This window comes from Leucoraja erinacea, chromosome 18 (assembly GCF_028641065.1).
Source record: "Leucoraja erinacea ecotype New England chromosome 18, Leri_hhj_1, whole genome shotgun sequence".
NCBI classification, from domain to species: Eukaryota; Metazoa; Chordata; class Chondrichthyes; order Rajiformes; family Rajidae; genus Leucoraja; species Leucoraja erinaceus.
Genome location: NC_073394.1, coordinates 4,161,365 through 4,180,774, shown reverse-complemented (window position 1 = coordinate 4,180,774; position 19,410 = coordinate 4,161,365). Strand labels below are relative to the sequence as shown.

The 19,410-nt window shown below is 45.2% G+C and overlaps 1 protein-coding gene across 1 annotated transcript in view; it reads left to right on the top strand.

Moving 5' to 3' along the window:
- Positions 1–19,410, top strand: part of LOC129705576 (protein kinase C-binding protein NELL1-like) — a 109,657-nt gene that overhangs the window by 14,859 nt on the left and 75,388 nt on the right. Inside the window, exon 4 of the mRNA XM_055649175.1 lies at positions 12,605–12,775. Within this exon, the coding sequence (XP_055505150.1) occupies positions 12,605–12,775 (171 nt within the window). The remainder of the gene's footprint in view (positions 1–12,604; positions 12,776–19,410) is intronic.

Below are 19,410 nucleotides of genomic sequence, written 5' to 3'. Positions count from 1 at the left end.
AAGATCCCCTCTCAATCTCCTAAATTCTAGAGAGTATAAACCAAGTCTATCCAGTCTTTCTTCATAAGACAGTCCTGACATCCCAGGAATCAGTCTGGTGAACCTTCTCTGCACTCCCTCTATGGCAATAATGTCCTTCCTCAGATTTGGAGACCAAAACTGCACGCAATACTCCAGGTGTGGTCTCACCAAGACCCTGTACAACTGCAGTAGAACCTCCCTGCTCCTATACTCAAATCCTCTTGCTATGAAAGCCAACATACCATTCGCTTTCTTTACTGCCTGCTGCACCTGCATGCCTACCATCAATGACTGGTGTACCATGACACCCATGTCTCGCTGCATCTCCCCCTTTCCCAATCGGCCACCGTTTAGATAATAATCTGCTTTCCCGTTTTTGCCACCAAAATGGATAACCTCACATTTATCCACATTAAACTGCATCTGCCAAACATTTGCCCACTCACCCAGCCTATCCAAGTCACCTTGCAGTCTCCTAGCATCCTCCTCACACCTAACACTGCCCCCCAGCTTAGTGTCATCCGCAAACCTGGAGATATTGCCTTCAATTCCCTCATCCAGATCATTAATATATATTGTAAATAGCTGGGGTCCCAGTACTGAGCCTTGCGGTACCCCACTAGTCATTGCCTGCCATTGTGAAAAGGACCCGTTTACTCCTACTCTTTGCTTCCTGTTTGCCAGCCAGTTCTCTATCCACATCAATACTGATTGTGGATAGATTGGTTGTATGGAATAAGCTGCCAGAGGAGGTAGTTGAGGCAAGGACTATTGCAACATTTAATAAACAGTTAGGTAGATACATGGATAGGATGGGTTTAGAGGAATATGGGACAAATAGACAATAGGTGCAGGAGTAGGCCATTTGGCCCTTCAGGCAGTTGTATAGGGCTCTGGTGAGAGCACATCTGGAGTATTGTGTCCAGTTTTGGTCTCCTAATTTGAAGAAGGACATCCTTGTGATTGAGGCAGTGCAGCGTAGGTTCACAAGATTGATCCCTGGGATGGCGGGACTGTCATATGAGGAAAGATTGAAAAGACTAGGGTTTGTATTCACTGGAGTTTAGAAGGATGAGGGGGATCTTATAAAAAACATATAAAATTATAAAAGGACTGGACAAGCTAGATGCAGGAAAAATGTTCCCAATGTTGTGGGCGAGTCCAGAACCAGGGGCCACAGTCTTAGAATAAAGGGGAGGCCATTTAAGACCGAGGTGAGAAAAAACTTTTTCACTCAGAGAGTTGTGAATTTGTGGAATTCCCTGGGGCAGTGGAGGCAAAAATCACTGAATGGATTTAAGAGAGAGTTAGATAGAGCTCTAGGGGCTAGTGGAGTCAAGGGATATGGGGAGAAGGCAGGCACGGGTTATTGATTGGGGACGATCAGCCATGATCACAATGAATGGCAGTGCTGACTCAAAGGGCTGAATGGCCTCCTCCTGCACCTATTTTCTATGTTTCCATGAGCCAGCACCGCCATTCAATGTGATCATGGATGATCATCCACAATCAGTACCCCATTCCAGCCTTCTCGCCATATCCCCTGACTCCGCTATCTTTAAGAGCTCTCTCTAGCTCTCTCTTGGAAGCATCCAGAGAATTGGCCTCCACCGCAGCAGGTGGGACGAGTGTAGATGTGGCATGTTGGTCGGTATGGGCAAGTTAGGCCGAAGGGCCTGTTTCCTCGTTTGTATGTCTACGACTCTATGACTATGCCACAATATCAACCACTTGGTTCCCTATCCATTCAGCTAATCACATTGTGGTAAGTTGCTCCCACACAAGAGATACCAACGCAGGGCAAGACCGCCCAGCACCAACTTGCGAGGTATTGTTGACTCCATTCCGATGGCGAATGTCTCTCTCTTCAGGCTGAATAGCAGCAGGCAAGGAACGCAAGCAAGACCAAGACACCTCTAGTCTGATCTTCCCATCAGCCACTCTCTGTGGTGTCTAAAAGATTCATGGCTCGGCGATTGCGATCTTCAGTCGAGGAAACTCTATCTGATCTCGGATGAGATTGTTATCAGCCAGGATGGATGGATTACAGTGCTGCAATATCAGTGGAAGAGGAAGGGGAGGGGGAGATAGGGTGGCACAGTTGCTTGTAGGAGTTTGTACGCTCTCCCCACGTGACCTGCGTGGGTTTTCTCCGGGATCTCCCCCTTCCTCCCACACCCCAGAGACGTACAGATTTGTGGGCTAATTGGCTTGATGCCATTGTAGTGAGGCCCAACGCATCACCGGTTCCTCGCTCCCCTCCATTGAGTCTGTCCAAAGCAAGCGCGTCTGTCTGTGGAGGGCGCTCAGCATCGCCAAGGACTGCTCTCACCCCAACCATGGACTGTTTACCCTCCTACCATCCGGGAGGCGCTACAGGTCTCTCCGTTGCCGAACCAGCAGGTCGAGGAACAGCTTCTTTCCCGGTGGCTGTCACTCTACTCAACAACGTACCTCGGTGACTGCCACCCCCCCCCCCGGACACTTATTATTATTTATTCAAATCGTTTGCTATGTCGCTCTTCCAGGGAGATGCTAAATGCATTTTGTTGTCTCTGTACTGTACACTGACAATGACAATTAAAAATTGAATCTGAATCTGAATCTGTACATTGTCCCTAGTATATGAAGGATAGTGTTAGTGCGCAGGGATTGATCGCTGGTTGTTGCGGACTCGGTGGGCCGAAGGGCCTGTTTCTACGCTGTATCTCTGAACTAATCTTGTCTCTCAAATATCAAACGACTGGATTTGTGCTCCGTCCATTGAATATGATGTCATTGATCAATGGATATTTTTACAGTCCATTCAGAATAAGTCTATTTTTCTTGACATGAATTAAGAAAGTTTCCAAGACTCCAGATTCAAGATTCAAGAGAGTTTATTGTCATGTGTCCCTGATAGGACAATGAAATTATTGCTTTGCTTCAGCACACAGAACATAGTAGGCAGATCAGTGTGTCCATATACCATTATACAATGCAGCTCTATAGGACTTTGATTAGACTGCATTTTGAGTATTGGATAGAGTTCTGGTCAACCTATTGCAGGAAAGATGTGGACATACCGTGAGTTGCTGCCTGTCCCGCTGAGTTACTCCAGCATCGAGTGTCTACAATCACAACCATCTTTGCTTAAGGCAGTCGTGACTCATGGAGAGTTTCCACTTTGATCCCAATTGACTTCAGTTCGATGTATGTTACTGGTGTTCGATTAGTTGCTGCTTTTGGGGGCAAGGGTCGGTGCTTCTCACCACACCTCTGGAATTGATAGCTCATGTGAGTTGAGTTGAATCTGGGTTGTGATTAATATCGAGCTGAGTGGGCTTGGCAGCACTTTAAACATTCGTCAGTGGGCAGGTTGTCGGAGATTAAGTGTCATTTGATTATATACTTCTGATTGCCATTTCCATCGCGGTGTTACAGATCAGGAGAACCTGTTGGAGGAACATTGACATCTCTGATATTAGGTAACCTCCAGCACATCCCCTTTTTTTCAGATAGATAGATAGATAGATAGATAGATAGATAGACAGATAGACAGATAGACAGATAGACAGATAGACAGATAGATAGATAGATAGATAGATAGAAAGATAGATAGACAGACAGACAGACAGATAGATATATATATATATATATATATATATATATATAGATATGTAGATATAGATATATAGATATAGATATATAGATAGAGATATAGATATATATAATATATATTTAGAACGATGAGAGGGTAAACTTATTGAAACATGTAAGATTATTAAAGGTTTGGACACGCTAGAGGCAGGAAACATGTTCCCGATGTTGGGGGAGTCCAGAACCAGGGGCCACAGTTTAAGAATATGGGGTAATCCATTTAGAACGGAGATGAGGAAACACTTTTTCTCACAGAGAGTGGTGAGTCTGTGGAATTCTCTGCCTCAGAGGGCAGTGGAGGCAGGTTCTCTGGATACTTTCAAGAGCGAGCTAGATAGGGCTCTTCAAGATAGCGGAGTCAGTGGATATGGGGAGAAGGCAGGAATGGGGTACTGATTGTGGGTGATCAGCCATGATCACATTGAATGGCGGTGCTGGCTCGAAGGGCCGAATGGCCTACTCCTGCACCTATTGTCTATTGTCTATAAAATAGCAAATGCGACAAAACCAATGCCCCCAAGTCTATGTAGTCGGGAGCTTATTTGGAGGTTGTCGTGTTTGGTAACTTGATGGCTGTTGGGGAAGAAGCTGCTCCTGAACCTGGACGTTAAGGTTTTCAGGCTCCTGTACCTTCTTCCCACTGGCAAGGGTGAACAGAGTGCCGGGAGAACTGAGGCAAGATCGGCCAGCAGAATAGTGGCGGGGCAGCTTATAGGCGCGGAGTGGCTTACTCCAGTCCTCTGACGTCCTTGCCTGTTTAAGAGGCAGCCTAGTCCATGTGCATTGATGGATTCCTGGAGCATAAATAAATCATGTCGCCTGCAGGTGGAGAACGGTTCTCTTTTCTCTCCGCATGTGAAATGTACCTGCGTTCATTAGACAGTGAGGGGGAATGGAAGTCTGAGGACACCGTTGATGAATATTGGCGATGATATTGCTAGACTCCTGGCTGGTTTATCACTGAGATAAATTAGAACCTATTTAGGTTCTGCTTCTTGGACAAGTGTCACGCTTCCCACAGCAGAGAAAACACAAAACACCCAGCAGCAGGTAGTTACATATGTTATTACTTTCCATAAACCATGGCAATTCTTTTATTGATTTAGATTGTGTTAGAAAATGAACTGCCATTATCCAGCAGCATTGTGAATGGTGGAACTCATCAGCCTTTTCTAATCATAGTGAGTCCGATCGATTCGTCTCGGTTTGTCGGTTTTGAACGCTTTAATTGAACATTAACCCCTTTCCCCTCACGTTCAAGTCTGCTGTTCAAGTGACGGTGATTGCATTAACAAGATGACAATGGTGGTGGTGAACCAGCGGTTGAGTTGCTGCCTCGAGACCCGGGTTCGATCCCGACTACGGGTGCTGTCTGTACAGTTGCTGCTGTCTCCCCGTGACCTGCGTGGGATTTCTCTGAGATCTTCAGTTTCCTCCCACGCTCCAAAGACATACAGGGTTGTAGGTTAATTGGCGCTCTTTGTGCCTAACTTCGGTGTTAACCTGTATCTGCAGCTCCTTCCTACACATAGTGAGTATTTGCTGGTATGAAGTAGATGCTGGATCCATTCTCAAGGGTTTTATCCACGATGAGCATGTCGACAAGAGCAAAGTAACTTCAACACTCGTTACCAAAGGTGTTAAAATGTGAAGTGCGATTGGCAGTGGTGACTAGTGCAGAGCTGTGCATTTAATGCAACATGTGTTTATATATTCAAATAAGCTCCAAACTACATAGACTTGGCGTTGGTTTTGATGTGTGTGTGTGTGTGTATAGAAATGTTGTGTATGCATATGTGTGTGTGTGTGTGTGTATGTATGTGTGTATATATATATGTGTGTGTGCGTGTATATATGTGTGTGTATATATGTATATATGTGTGTTTGTATTTATGTGTGTGTATACATATATGTGTGTGTGTATATATATGTGTGTGTGTGTATATATATATTTGTGTGTGTGTGTATGTATGTATGTGTGTGTATATATGTGTATGTGTGTATATTGTATGTGTGTGTGTGTGTGTATATATGTGTGTGTGTATACATGTGTGTGTATATATATATATATGTGTGTGTATATATATGTGTTTGTGTGTATATGTGTGTGTGTGTATATGTGTGTGTTTGTAGATGCAAAATGCTGGAGTAACTCAGCGGGTGAGGAAGCATTTCTGGAGAGAAGGAATGGGCAACATTTCAGGTCGAGACCCTTCTTCAAACTGATGTCAGGGGAGGGGGCGGGAGTGTGTGTGTGTGTGTGTGTGTGTGTATATATGTGTTTGCGTGTGTGTGTGTGTATATATGTGTGCGTGGGTATATACGTGTGTGTGCACATATATATGAGTATGTGTGTGTGTGTATATATATATGTGTGTGTGCACATATATATGAGTGTATGTGTGTATATACATGTGTGTGTGTATCTGTGTTTGTGTGCGTGCGTGTGTGCGTGCGTGTGTGCGTGCGTGTGTGTGTGCGTGCGTGTGTGTGTGTAAGACTGAACATTTTCTCGATTATGGTATAGTTTACAGTGTACTATGTTTACACATTCTGTTGTGCTGCTGCGAGTAAGAATGTCATTGTTCTATCTGGAGCATGTGACAATAAAACACTCTCGCAGCATCCCGTCAGGAATGGTATTTGTCACCAAGAACCTGAGGTGGTGATGTCACCCAAACAGTTCAGGCCACGGATTATTATAAGGAGGATTCACTGAAGCTCGGTGCAGCCAACGCCAAGGCTCTCGACCCCTGAAGTCGTCACCGTGGGGAAAGTCTAACTAAAGGAAGAAAACTAATTTTGTCGTGTTTGCGAATTAGTGTTCAGAGTGGAAATATTCTTTGCATTGCACGGTGCGAGAGACTTCCAGATAGACGTCTCTGTGTCTGCATCTCACAAGTCACGGGGTGGTGAACTTGTGGAATTCATGGCCACAGAAGGCTGTGGAGGCCAAGTCGGTGGATATCTTTGATGCGGAGATAGATAGATTCTTGATTAGTACGGGTGTCAGAGGCTATGGGGGGGAGAAGGCAGGGGAATGGGGTTCGGAGAGAGAGAGAGATAGAAATAGCGCAGTAGACTTGATGGGCCGAATGGCCTAATTTTTGCTCCTATCACTTATGAACGTGTGTATAGATAGTACAATGGTTTACATATGCGTATTTGCCACGCGGTGTACTTTGGCTGCAGGCTGTATGTGTAGACAGTTACAGTGTAGTCCACCAGTTCTATTCCCAATGCTCCTTCCCATGATAACTGATGACCCAATAGATATCTATATTTTATTCTCAGCCTCTGCTTCACATTATCTTTGCCCTACTTTCCTCTTTTGAATTATTGAGTTTGCTTTCATTTTCAGCTGTCAATTTTAAATTATTTCCAGTCTTCTCTGTGTAAAAGTTTCATCTATTTTTTTTAATCTCTCTCACATGGAAGATTTTTTTTGTGTGTCTCTCTCTGTCTGACCTGAATCTGTTCTCTCGCTGAATGCTTTGCTCGACTGTAAGATTCTGGTGAAGCCAATCTGTATCACCCCACTCCTTCGAGAATCGCAGCAGAGTTCAAATATAGAAGGGTGCATTCGGACGACAATCTGGAGGAAATATATTTAGGACAAAATAGGAGCAAGTGTCATAGAATCATAGAACATAGGTGCAGGAGGAGGCCATTCGCCCATTCGAACCAGCACTGCCATTCAATGTGATCATGGCTGATCATCCCCAATCAGTAACCGGTTCCTGCCTTCTCCCCATATCCCCTGACTCCACTATCTTTAAGAGCCATATCCATCTCTCTCTTGAAAGTATCCAGAGAACCTGCCTCCACCGCCCTCTGAGGCAGCGAATTCCACAGACTCACAACTTTCTGTGAGAAAAAGTGTTTCCTCGTCTCCGTTCTAAATGGCTTACCCCTTATTCTTAAACCGTGGCCCCTGGTTCTGGACTCCCCCAACGTCGGGAACATGTTTCCTGCCTCTAGCATGTCCAAATCCTTAATAATCTTCACTCACTAGCCCCTAGAGCTCTATCTATCTCTCTCTTAAATCCATCCAGTGATTTGGCCTCCACTGCTCTCTGAGGCAGGGAATTCCACAAATTCACAACTCTCTGGGTGAAAAGGTTTTTTCTCACCTCAGTCCTATATGGCCTCCCCTTTACTCTAAGGCTGTGGCCCCTGGTTCTGGACTCGCCCAACATTGGGAACATTTTTCCTCCATCTAACCCGTCCAGTCGAGAGCGTTTTACTGTCATGTGTCCCGAAACGGAACAATGAAGTTCGTTCTTGCAGCAGCATCACAGATATGCAAACATACGTAGGAAAGAACTGCAGATGCTGGTTTAAATCGAAGGTAGACACAAAATGCTGGGGTAACTCAGCGGTTCAGGCAGCATCTCTGGAGAGAAGGAATGGGCGACGTTTTGGGTCAAGACCCTTCTTCAGTCTGAACGTTACCTATTCCTTCTCTCCAGACAGGTAAAGATAGTACTGTAAAACCCATTCAGTATATACAAAAGGCACAGATAAACACATTTATGTTTAAGAAAGAACTGCAGTTGCTGGAAAAATCAAAGGGAGACAAAAATGCTGGAGAAACTCAGCGGGTGAGGCAGCGTCTATGGAGCGAAGGAATAGGTGACGTTTCAGGTCGAGACCCTTCTCCAGACTGAGGGTCACCAATGAGGTAGATGTTAGTTTAGCATTGCTCTCTGGTTGTGGTAGGCAGTCAATAATAGTTCAAATGTAAAACATAATGCCTCCAAGCCTATTTGGAGATTGTGTTGAATAGCCTGGTTGTCAGGAAGAAGCTGCTCCTGAACCTGGATGTTACAGTTTCCAGAAGCTGCTCCTGCACCTTCTTCTCTCCCGATGGCAGTGGTGAAATGAGAGCATGGCCAGGGTGGTGTGGGTCTTTGATGATGCTGGCTGCCTTTTTGAGGCAGTGACTCCTGTAGATCCCTTCGACGGCGGGCAGGTCGGGACCCGTGATGAACCGGGCAGTGTTCGCCATTATTTGCGGCCTTGTTCGTTCCTGTGTAGTCAAGTTGCCGAACCAGGTCGTGATGTGACGAGTCGCTGCTGTTGAGGTTGAAGATAGTATTTGGTGAAATACCAAATCTCCTCAACTTTCCAAGGACATAGAGGCGTTGATGTGCTTTCTTTACGATTGCACCAGTGCACTGGGTCCAGGACAGATCTTCAGAGATGTGCTCGCCCAGGGCGATGAGGTTTTTAACCCTCTCCCCATCAACATGGGCAGATTTGTGGGTCTTTGTCTTGCTTTGTGCCAAGTCCACGTTCAGCTCCTTGGTCTTAGTGAAGTTTGATGGTCAAAGTCACGCATAGAACAAATGCCTGAGCGCAAAAAAAGAATGAAGGAGATTAGCCTGGGGCGTTCAAACATGAGAGACAGAGCAGAGAGACATACAGGTCAGCTGATCATGATGGCTATGCTAGAAACACGGAACTGCAGATGCTGGATAGTACACAAACAAAACACAAAGTCATAAGGAATAGGAGTAGAATGAGGCCATTCGGCCCATCAAGTCATTCAGTTCCTTTTTGCACATAACGCCTATAGTGAAGGGCCTGGAAAATGAGAGATAGTTCAGCCATGATCGAATGGTGAAGTGGACTTGATGGGCTGAATGGCCTAATTCAACTGTTATCAGGCAATTGAACCATCCTACCAAAACCAGAGAGCGGTCCTGAGCTACTATCTACCTCAATGGAGACCCTTGGACCATCTTTGATCAGACTTTACTGTAGTGATGGGAGCAGAAGTGATGGGAGCAGAATTAGGCCATTCGGCCCATCAAGTCAACTCCGCCATTCAATCATGGCTGATCTGTCTCTCCCTCCTAACCCCATTCTCCTGCCTTCTCCCCATAACCTCTGACACCCGCATTAATCAAGAATCTATCTGTCTCTGGCTCAAAAATATCCACTGACTTGGCCTCCACAGCCTTCTGTAGCACATAATTCCACAGATTCACCACAAAGTGGTGGAGTAATTCAGCAGGTCAGGCAGTATCTCTGGACAAGATGAATGGGCACGGTGGCATAGTGGCGGTTGAGTTATGGAGGGAGGAAGGCAGAGGAATGGGGTTTGAAAAGGAAAAATAGATCAGCCATGATCAAATGGAGGAGCAGACTCGAGGGGCCGAATGGCCTCATTCTGCTCCTATGTCTTATGATGTTCTGAACCATATCAGCCTTCGCTTTCACATTGAATGGTGACACCCTAATTAATTTATCGTTACCATTGTAACTCTAATTGCAGCTGGATTCAAAGAGCTTGTCTCCATTTAGAGTTACTATAAACCATTAAAACACTCCTTTCCAAAAACAAAATAAAAATGATACGTAAAGTTTTCTTTGGAATACAATATGTACTTTTGCCGTCGTACTGTATATTAAAAATACATTCAGGGAGATGATTTCTCTGCCTCTGTTTGAGGATAATCTTGCATCTTGTCACCAGTTGTAAGCAGGAATTCAGTGTGATTGAAAGGACTTGAAATATGAATGAATGAATGGATGAATAAGTTTTTTGTCCATGTATTCACATACAAGGAATTTGCCTTGGTGCTCCGCCCGCAAGTGACAACACGACATACAGTGGCAGTTAGGAATGACACATAAAACATTAAACATTAATAATAGATCATTATCGATTAAACATGTGAATTAAATAAAATACCAGAACAAAAGGAGGCTACAGAGTTTTGGTTATTGAGTAGAGCTACTACTCGTGGGGAAAAAAAGCTGTTTTTATGTCTGGCTGTGGCAGCTTTGACAGTCCGGAGTCGCCTTCCAGAGGGAAGTGGTTCAAAGAGTTTGTGGCCAGGGTGAGAAATAAGTGCAGCGGTTTTATTCTCTTTAGGAAAGAAAGCTCAGAGGTCAGAAATTTCTTAAAGAACAATCTGTTTTTAGCTCCTCGTATTCCGCTTGGGTAGCTTACAACCCAACGGCATGAATATTGAATTCTCCAATTTTAGGTCACTCTCATCTCACTTAAACGCTACCTTCTTTTTCCTGTGCCCCTCCCGGACTCCTATCTATTTTCTCTTTCACCCCCCCCCCCCCCCCCCCTCCTCCCCTCCCCCTCTCTCCTCCCCCTCTTGCTCTTTCTGGCTTCACAAAGATCCTATAGCGGAGCAAGATAGACCACTCCTGCTAAATTCAGATTCAGATTCAGATTCAATTTTAATTGTCATTGTCATTGTCAGTGTACAGTACAGAGACAACGAAATGCATCCTATGCTCCGCTATAGGATCTTTGTGAAGCCAGAAAGAGCAAGAGGGGGAGGAGAGAGGGGGGGGGGAGTGAAATGCAACGGGCTGACGTGTAGTACGCAACGGAACGGAACGTGGGCCTTTTATTCATCCATTTCCATAACCGGACCCGACCCGACTCGCAGTGTAATCAACGTTGTGGGGGAACAGTTTGTGTTAATAAATTAAAATTCTGAAAATGAGAAGATTTTTACCAAATTACTTTTATTTTTACGAGGATGTTTCCGTAACCGGCTCCCGTCTCCGCACTTGTATCCTACGGGATCTTTTGTGCGGAGACGGAAGCCGGTTACGGAAATGGGGCCTTAAATTACCCATGAATCCGCCCATGACCGTACTACGTCTTTTTCGTCGAGTGGACCATCTTGCTCGCTGTAGGATCGTTGTCCGCAACTGTTCAAACCGGTCTCACACCTTCTGTTCTTATCTCTGGCCTTTGTTGCAACCGTCTGCCTCTCACAGCCCCTCCTCGCCAGTGTCGACCTGTGTCCTGCCTCTCCCCTGTATCCCATTCCCCACTACAATCCGTCTGAAGAAGAGTCAAGTGATCCCTGGAATGAGTGGGTTACCCTATGATGAGCGTTTGTCGGCACTGGGCTTGTACTCACTGGAGTTTAGAAGAATGAGGGTGGGACCTCATTGAAATGTACAGAATAGTGAAAGGCCTGGATAGAGTGGATGTGGAGAGGATGTTTCCACTAGTGGGAGAGTCTAGGACCAGAGGTCATAGCCTCAGAATTAAAGGACGTTCTTTTGGGAAGGAGAGAGCAGAAATTTCTTTAGTCAGAGGGTGGTGAATCTGTGGAATTCTTTGCTGTGGAGGCCAAGTCAGTGGATATTTTTAAGGCGGAGATAGATAGATTGGTGATTAGTACGAGTGTCAGAGGTCATGGGGAGAAGGCAGGAGAATGGGGTTAGGAGGGAGAGATATGACTGAATGGCGGAGTAGACTTGATGGGCCGAATGGCCTAATTCTGCTCCTATTCTTTATGACCTTATGAGTCAAGAGTGTTTTATTGTCATGTGTCCCAGATGGAACAATGAAATTCTTACTTGCAGCAGCACAACAGAATATGTAAACATATTACATTGTGAACAAAATAATAAACAAGAGAATAAAAAATTCTGTGTGCATATTCATAGATATCCACATATACGTGTGTGTATATACATACATCTCTGGTATGCCAGAGACAGTATCTCTGGAGTATAGTCAGAGGTGACACTGCTAAATTAAATAGAGTGTCAGAAAGTATATGCGTGTACACAAATATATATGTGTGTATGTAAATACTGTACATACTGTACATACCTCTATACATGTACACATTTACACAAGCAAGGTCTTGTCCCCGAATATTCCCATCCATGTTCTCCTCAGATGCTGACTGACCCGCTGAGTTACCCGCATGAACGCTGGTCGGCGCGGACCCGGTGTGTCGAAGGGCCTGTTTCCGCGCTGTATTTCTAAACTTTACACCAGCATCTGCAGTTCTTTGTTCCTACAAACTGCTATAGTTGGTAACTTGGTGTGTGCATTGTTTAATGTATTAATGTTGTAATAAATACACTATGGATGTAATGCTTGAATGTTTACACTGGATGCCGCTGTTAAATGGTGTTGCCCTTGTTGCACACATTGCAGGTATTTTGAACTGGAGAGCAGCGGCCAAAGAGATGAGATAAGATATCACTACAGTTTCAACGGGAGATCCCGGACTGAGGTGTTTCCGTATCGACTGGCCGACGGTCTGTGGCATCGCATTGCGCTCTCTGTCAGCGCCTCCCGCCTCTTGCTTCATGTGGATTGTAACAGGTAAGATCAGCGGTCCTGTTCGAAGGGCCGAATGGCCTACACCTGCACCTATTGTCTATTGTTTACATAATAATAATAATAATAATTTTATTTATAGAGCACTTTAAAAACAAACATAGCTGCAACAAAGTGCTGTACATCACTAATCATTGACAAAAAAGTTAATACACACCAAAAATAACAATCAAAAGAAATAGTAGGAAAAGACATGTAAAATAAAGAAACATCAAAAACACCACAAACAGAAGCAACGCCTCAGGCATGGTCAAAAGCCAGGGAGTACAAATGTGTTTTAACATCATGGCATCTGCAGCAAGAGGCGCATAGTTTATACGGTGCTAGGATTTCGACCGGCGCTAAACTAAATCTTCTTCTTGCGTTTGGCGTGCACAGCCTAAAGTTGTAGGCCAAGGGTAGTCAACCAGGCCAGGACAGCATCAGTTACTGGGTGGATGACTTTGATGCCCTCAGGGAAAAGCCTCAGTGGGCAGTCATTCACGATGTTCCCAATGTTGGGGGAGTCCAGAACCAGGGGCCACTGTCCCACTGTACGAGGTAATTCAAGAGTTCCCCCGAGTTTTCCCGATTCGAACTCGGAGAATGTCCGTCGGAGTTCGTGGATGTCTCGTCGCGGCTCGTACGAGTAAAAAGTAAACATTTTTTTCATCACAAGTATTTTTTTACATGTGGACATTTTTTTACATGGATGAAAAAACGTCACAAGTTTACCGGATTTCCCAAGTACCTACCGTTAGCATTACGAGCCGCTACGAGACATCCACGAACTCCTCCGGACCCGCTACGGACATTCTCCGAGTTCGAATCCAGGGAAAACTTTCCCTGATTCGAGTCTATCTTCGGTTTAAACCAGCATCTGCAGTTCCTTTCTACACAGTGCAGACATGTTCGGTTTGAGAGCATTAACGTTAAGTGAACAGGCTAAAAACAAAGTAAATTGGAAATCACAAGTTGAAGATTAATTCCCAATTGATAGCTCTAAATTGCTTGTATTGCAGCATAAGATTGTTGCAGGCAGCATCAGAAATTCAATCCTTTTTTTGGTCTGAGGTGCAACTTGTTTTCATACGTTTTAAATGTGCTTACTTGTCAATCTTCACCCAATTTTGATTTCAATCCGTGTTATTGAGTTCAATGAATCCGTTTTCTGTTATCAATGGTTGATTATTGTCCCAAAGGAAAGTGGGTTGCAACTCAAGTTGATTCAATATTAATTCCTGGGATGGCGGGACTGTCATATGCTGAGATAATGGAGCGGCTGGGCTTGTACATTCTGGAGTTTAGAAGGATGAGAGATGATTTTATTGAAACATGTAAGATTGTTACGGGTTTCGACATTTTAGAGGCAGGAAACATGTTCCCGATGTTGGGGGAGTCCAGAACCAGTGGCCACAGTTTAAGAATAAGGGGTAAGCCATTTAGAACGGAGACGAGGAAACACTTTTTCTCACAGAGAGTGGTGAGTCTGTGGAATTCTCTGCCTCCGAGGGCAGTGGAGGCCGGTTCTCTGGATACTTTTAAGAGAGAGCTGGATACGGCTCTTAAAGATAGTGGAGTCAGGGGATATGGGGAGAAGGCAGGAACGGGGTACTGATTGTGGATGATCAGCCATGATCACATTAAATGGAGGTGCTGGCTCAAAGGGCCGAATGGCCTACTCCTGCACCTATCGTCTATTGTCTATAATATTCAACTCGGGTGGTGCATCGGTTGAGTTACTGCCTTACCGCACCAGAGATCCGGGTTCGATCCTTGCTACGGGTGCTGCCCTTAGAGCTTGTACTGCACATTCTCCCAGTGGACAGCGTGGGTTTTCTCTGGGTGCTCTGGTTTCCTCCCACATAACAAAGACGTGCAGGTTTGTAGGAGCCTTTGCTCCACCTACTGCACTGGGGTTTGACTTGATTGTATTGATGTGCAGCATTGTCTGATCAGCTTGGATAGCATGCAAAACAAAGATTTTCACTGCACCTCGGTACACGTGTCACTAATGAACCCAGACCTAAACCTATCCCACAATATGGCGTTGAAAAAATTTGTGATTAGAAATTTGTCTAGCATGGTGGCGCAGCGGTAGAGTTGCTGCCTTAAGGGCCTGTCCCACTTAGGCAACTACAGGCGACTAGGCTGTCTCCATATGGTTGCCGGGGTGTCGTCTGTATGGTCGTGAGTCGTCTCCTCAGTCGCCCAAAGAATCGTAGCGTTTTTCGGGTCGCTGCCAGATTTTGAAACGTTCAAACATTTTACATAGACACATAGAAACATAGAAAATAGGTGCAGGAGTAGGCCATTCGGCCCTTCGAGCCTGCACCGCCATTCAATATGATCATGGCTGATCATCCAACTCAGTATCCCGTACCTGCCTTCTCTCCATACCCTCTGATCCCCTTAGCCACAAGGGCCACATCTAACTCCCTCTTAAATATAGCCAATACTGGCCTCGACTACCCTCTGTGGCAGAGAGTTCCAGAGATTCACCACTCTCTGTGTGAAAAAAAAGTTCTTCTCATCTCCGTTTTAAAGGATTTCTCCCTTATCCTTAAGCTGTGACCCCTTGTCCTGGACTTCCCCAACATCGGGAGCAATCTTCCTGCATCTAGCCTGTCCAACCCCTTAAGAATTTTGTAAGTTTCTATAATAAACCAAGTCTATCCAGTCTTTCTTCATAAGACAGTCCTGACATCCCAGGAATCAGTCTGGTGAACCTTCTCTGCACTCCCTCTACGGCAATAATGTCTTTCCTCAGATTTGGAGACCAAAACTGTACGCAATACTCCAGGTGTGGTCTCACCAAGACCCTGTACAACTGCAGTAGAACCTCTCTGCTCCTATACTCAAATCCTTTTGCTATGAAAGCTAACATACCATTCGCTTTCTTCACTGCCTGCTGCACCTGCATGCCTACCTTCAATGACTGGTGTACCATGACGTCGCCAAATGTCGCCATTTTCGGCGACATTGGACTTGACGCCAATGAGCGTAGCTGGACTTCTCTTGACGTTGGTGCTGTCGTAGGTTGCCGCCGGTTCTGACTTCAGTGAATTCGATTGGGGACTACCTACGGCAACTGGTGTCAAGCTTGTCATGGGAGGGCGTAGGTGGTCGTAGGTTGATGTCCAAATGGGTCGCTGGCTGTCGGTAGATTGACGTCGACTAGGTGGTGCGTTGTTGTCGACATTGTCGTGGGGGGGGGGGTGGGGTCCAGGCGCTGGATTTACGGCGACCTGCTACGACTATGACAGTCGCCGAAAAAAATCACCTGTGGGACAGGCCCTTTGCAGTGCTTGCAGCGCCAGAGACCCGGGTTCGATACTGACTACGGGTGCTGTCTGTACGGAGTTTGTACGTTCTCCCGGCTTTCTCAGAGAACTTCGGTTTCCTCCCACACTCCGTTCATAGGTTAATTGGCTTAGTGTGAGTGTAAAAATACACCCTAGTTTAGGATAGTGTAATGCCCCTGTCCCACTGTACGAGGTAATTCACGAGCTCTCCCGAGTTTAAAAAAAAATCTAACTCGTGGTAAGCACATAGAATGTAGATAGTGGGCACGTCGGAGCTCGGGGACGTCTCTTAGCGGCTCGTAACGCTAACAGCAGGTACTTGGGAAATGCGGTAAACTCGTGAATCTCGTGAAGATTTTTCAACATGTTGAAAAATGTCCACCAGAGCCCCAAGTACCTACGAGCGGCCGTTACCGTAATTCTCCGAGTACGAATCAGGTGAAACTCGGGAGAAACATAGCAACATGGAAAATAGGTGCAGGAGTAGGCCATTCGGCCCTTCGAGCCTGCACCGCCATTCAATATGATCATGGCTGATCATTCAACTCAGTATCCTGTACCTGCCTTCTCTCCATACCCCCCTGATCCCTTTAGCCACAAGGGCCACATCTAACTCCCTCTTAAATGTAGCCAATGAACTGTGGCCTCAACTACCTTCTGTGGCAGAGAATTCAACAGATTCACCACTCTCTGTGTGACATTTTTTTTTTTCTCATCTCGGTCCTAAAAGACTTCCCCCTTATCCTTAAACTGTGACCCCTTGTTCTGGACTTCCCCAACATCAGGAACAATCTTCCTGCATCTAGCCTGTCCAACCCCTTAAGAATTTTGTAAGTTTCTATAAGATCCCCCCTCAATGTTCTAAATTCTAGCGGGTGCAAGCCTAGTCTATCCAGAGAACTCTTGAATGAGCTTGTACAGTGGGACAGGCCCTTTAATGTGCAGGGATCGCCGGTCGGCGAGGACTCGGAGGGCCAAACGACGCTGTATTTCCAAAACAAAAGATCAAAACTAAACTTGTTCTCCAGATTGAGACCTGCAGTCTTGACCTTTAGATTCGCAGTTGAGCACGACCAGCTGAGCTAAGACTGTTATCTCAATCCATATAAAAAGCAATTTAAACATTGCTTAACAGCATCAATCAATATTGCAACAGTTTGTCTGAAGTTTTACTGTCGAAATCCATGTTAACACCAGTTTGAGAAATGATTATTGAAAGTGCCAAATTTGACAGATTTCTCAATCTGCCCTTTTAAACATTGTAATATTTTATGTATTGCAGTTAATATATTTGAACCGTCTATTTTAAGAAAGTATTAAATATGCAAGATGAAGAGAACTAATTTTCTTTCTGTGCATAATCTGTGAAATTACTTTCTCTGAACATGCAATAATTACCACCCATGAACACAAATCCTGTTGCAAAAACACGGTCAGAACAATGTTCGTGAGCATCAAAATGCTTGAGTGAATCTCCTGTTTAATTGGATGTCTTTAGATGTAAGCAGTTACGATGCATCCTATTTTGCCGGATATAATAGATTTTGTGAGTCGAGGAATCTTGGGAGGGCTGGAACATTAGTTTGGAGATACAGCATGGAAACAGGCCATCCAGCCCACCGACTCCACGCCGACTAGCATTAATATACACTAGTATCCTGCACACTAGGGTGGTGCAGCGGTGGAGTTGCTACCTCACAGCACCAGAGACCCGGGTTCGATCCTGACTGCGGGTGCTGTCTGTGCAGAGTTTGTACGTTCTCCCCGTGACCTGCGTTGGTTTTCTCCGGGATCTCTAGTTTCTAAGGGCCACAGTTTAAGAATAAGGAGTAAGCCATTTAGAACGGAGACGAGGAAACACCTTTTCTCGCAGAGAGTGGTGAGTCTGTGGAATCCTCTGCCTCAGAGGGCGGTGGAGGCCAGTTCTCTGGATGCTTTCCAGAGAGAGCTAGATAGGGCTCTTAAGGAGAGCGGAGTCAGGGGATATGGGGAGAAGGCAGGAACGGGGTACTGATTGGGGATGATCAGCCATGATCACATTGAATGGCGATGCTGGCTTGAAGGGCCAAATGGCCTACTCCTGCACCTATTGTCTATTGTCTATTGCCACCAGTACATGTTTGTAGGTTAATCGGCTTGGTATAAGTGAAAATTGTGCCTAGTATGTGTAGGATAGTGTTAGTGTGCGGAGATAGTTGGCATGGATTCGGTGGGCTGAAGGGCCTGTTTCAGTGCTGTATCTCTAAACTAAAACTAAACTAAAGCCAATTAATCTACAAGCCTGCACGTCTTTGGAATGTGGGAGGAAACCGGAGCACTCGGAGAAAACCCATGTGGTCACAATGAACGAGCTGTACCACTCAGTAGGCTGCTTTCTGGCGCAGCGGTAGAGTTGCTGCCTTACAGCGTCAGAGACCCGGGTTCGATCCTGACTGCTGGGGCTGTCTGTACGGAGTCTGTGCGTTCTCCCCGTGACTGTGTGGGTTTTCTCCGGGTGCTCCGGTTTCCTCCCACACTCCAAAGACGTGCAGGTTTGTAGGTTAATTGCCTTCTGTAAAATTGTAAATTGTCCCATTTATGTGTAGATAGTGCGAGAATACGGGGTGATCGCTGGTCAGCGTGGGCCTGGTGGGTTAATGGGCCTGTTTCCATGCTGTATCTCTAAACTGCTGTGCTATCCCTATAGTATATATGACATGCTTCCACTATATAAGCCTTCTAGACCGCTAAGATCTTCTGAAACCAAAAATCTTTTAGTGATTCCCAGAGTAAATACAAAACATGGGAAAGCAGGATTTAGTTATTATGCAACAAATAGCTGGAATAAACTTCCTGAAGATTTAAGACTTGCCTCAACTTTGACCACTTTTAAAACAAGACTGAAAACTTTTATGTTTACTTTAGCTTTCAGCTAAATCTTAACTACATTGCACTTTTAACTTTTGCACTTTTTATAATGCATTTTTAATTTAATTTTTCTTTTCTTTTAGTTCTATTTTATTTCATTTTATTATTTCATTTTATTGTATGACGTGTTTTTATGTGAAGCACTTTGAGTCTGCCTCGAGTATGAAATGTGCTATATAAATAAAGTTGCCTTGCCTTGCCTATATGTTGTGGTACGCTTTTCCACCTTAGTTACTTAGTGCTGATCAACTGGGTTTGGTGATGTGGACAAATGTCTATTATGCAGGAGGGAACTGCAGATGCTGGTTTACACCGAAGGTAGACACAAAATACTGGAGTATCTCAGCGGGACAGGCAGCATCTCTGGAGAGAAGGAATGGGTGACGTTTTGGGATCGAGACCCTTCTTCAGATCAGTGGGACAGGCAGC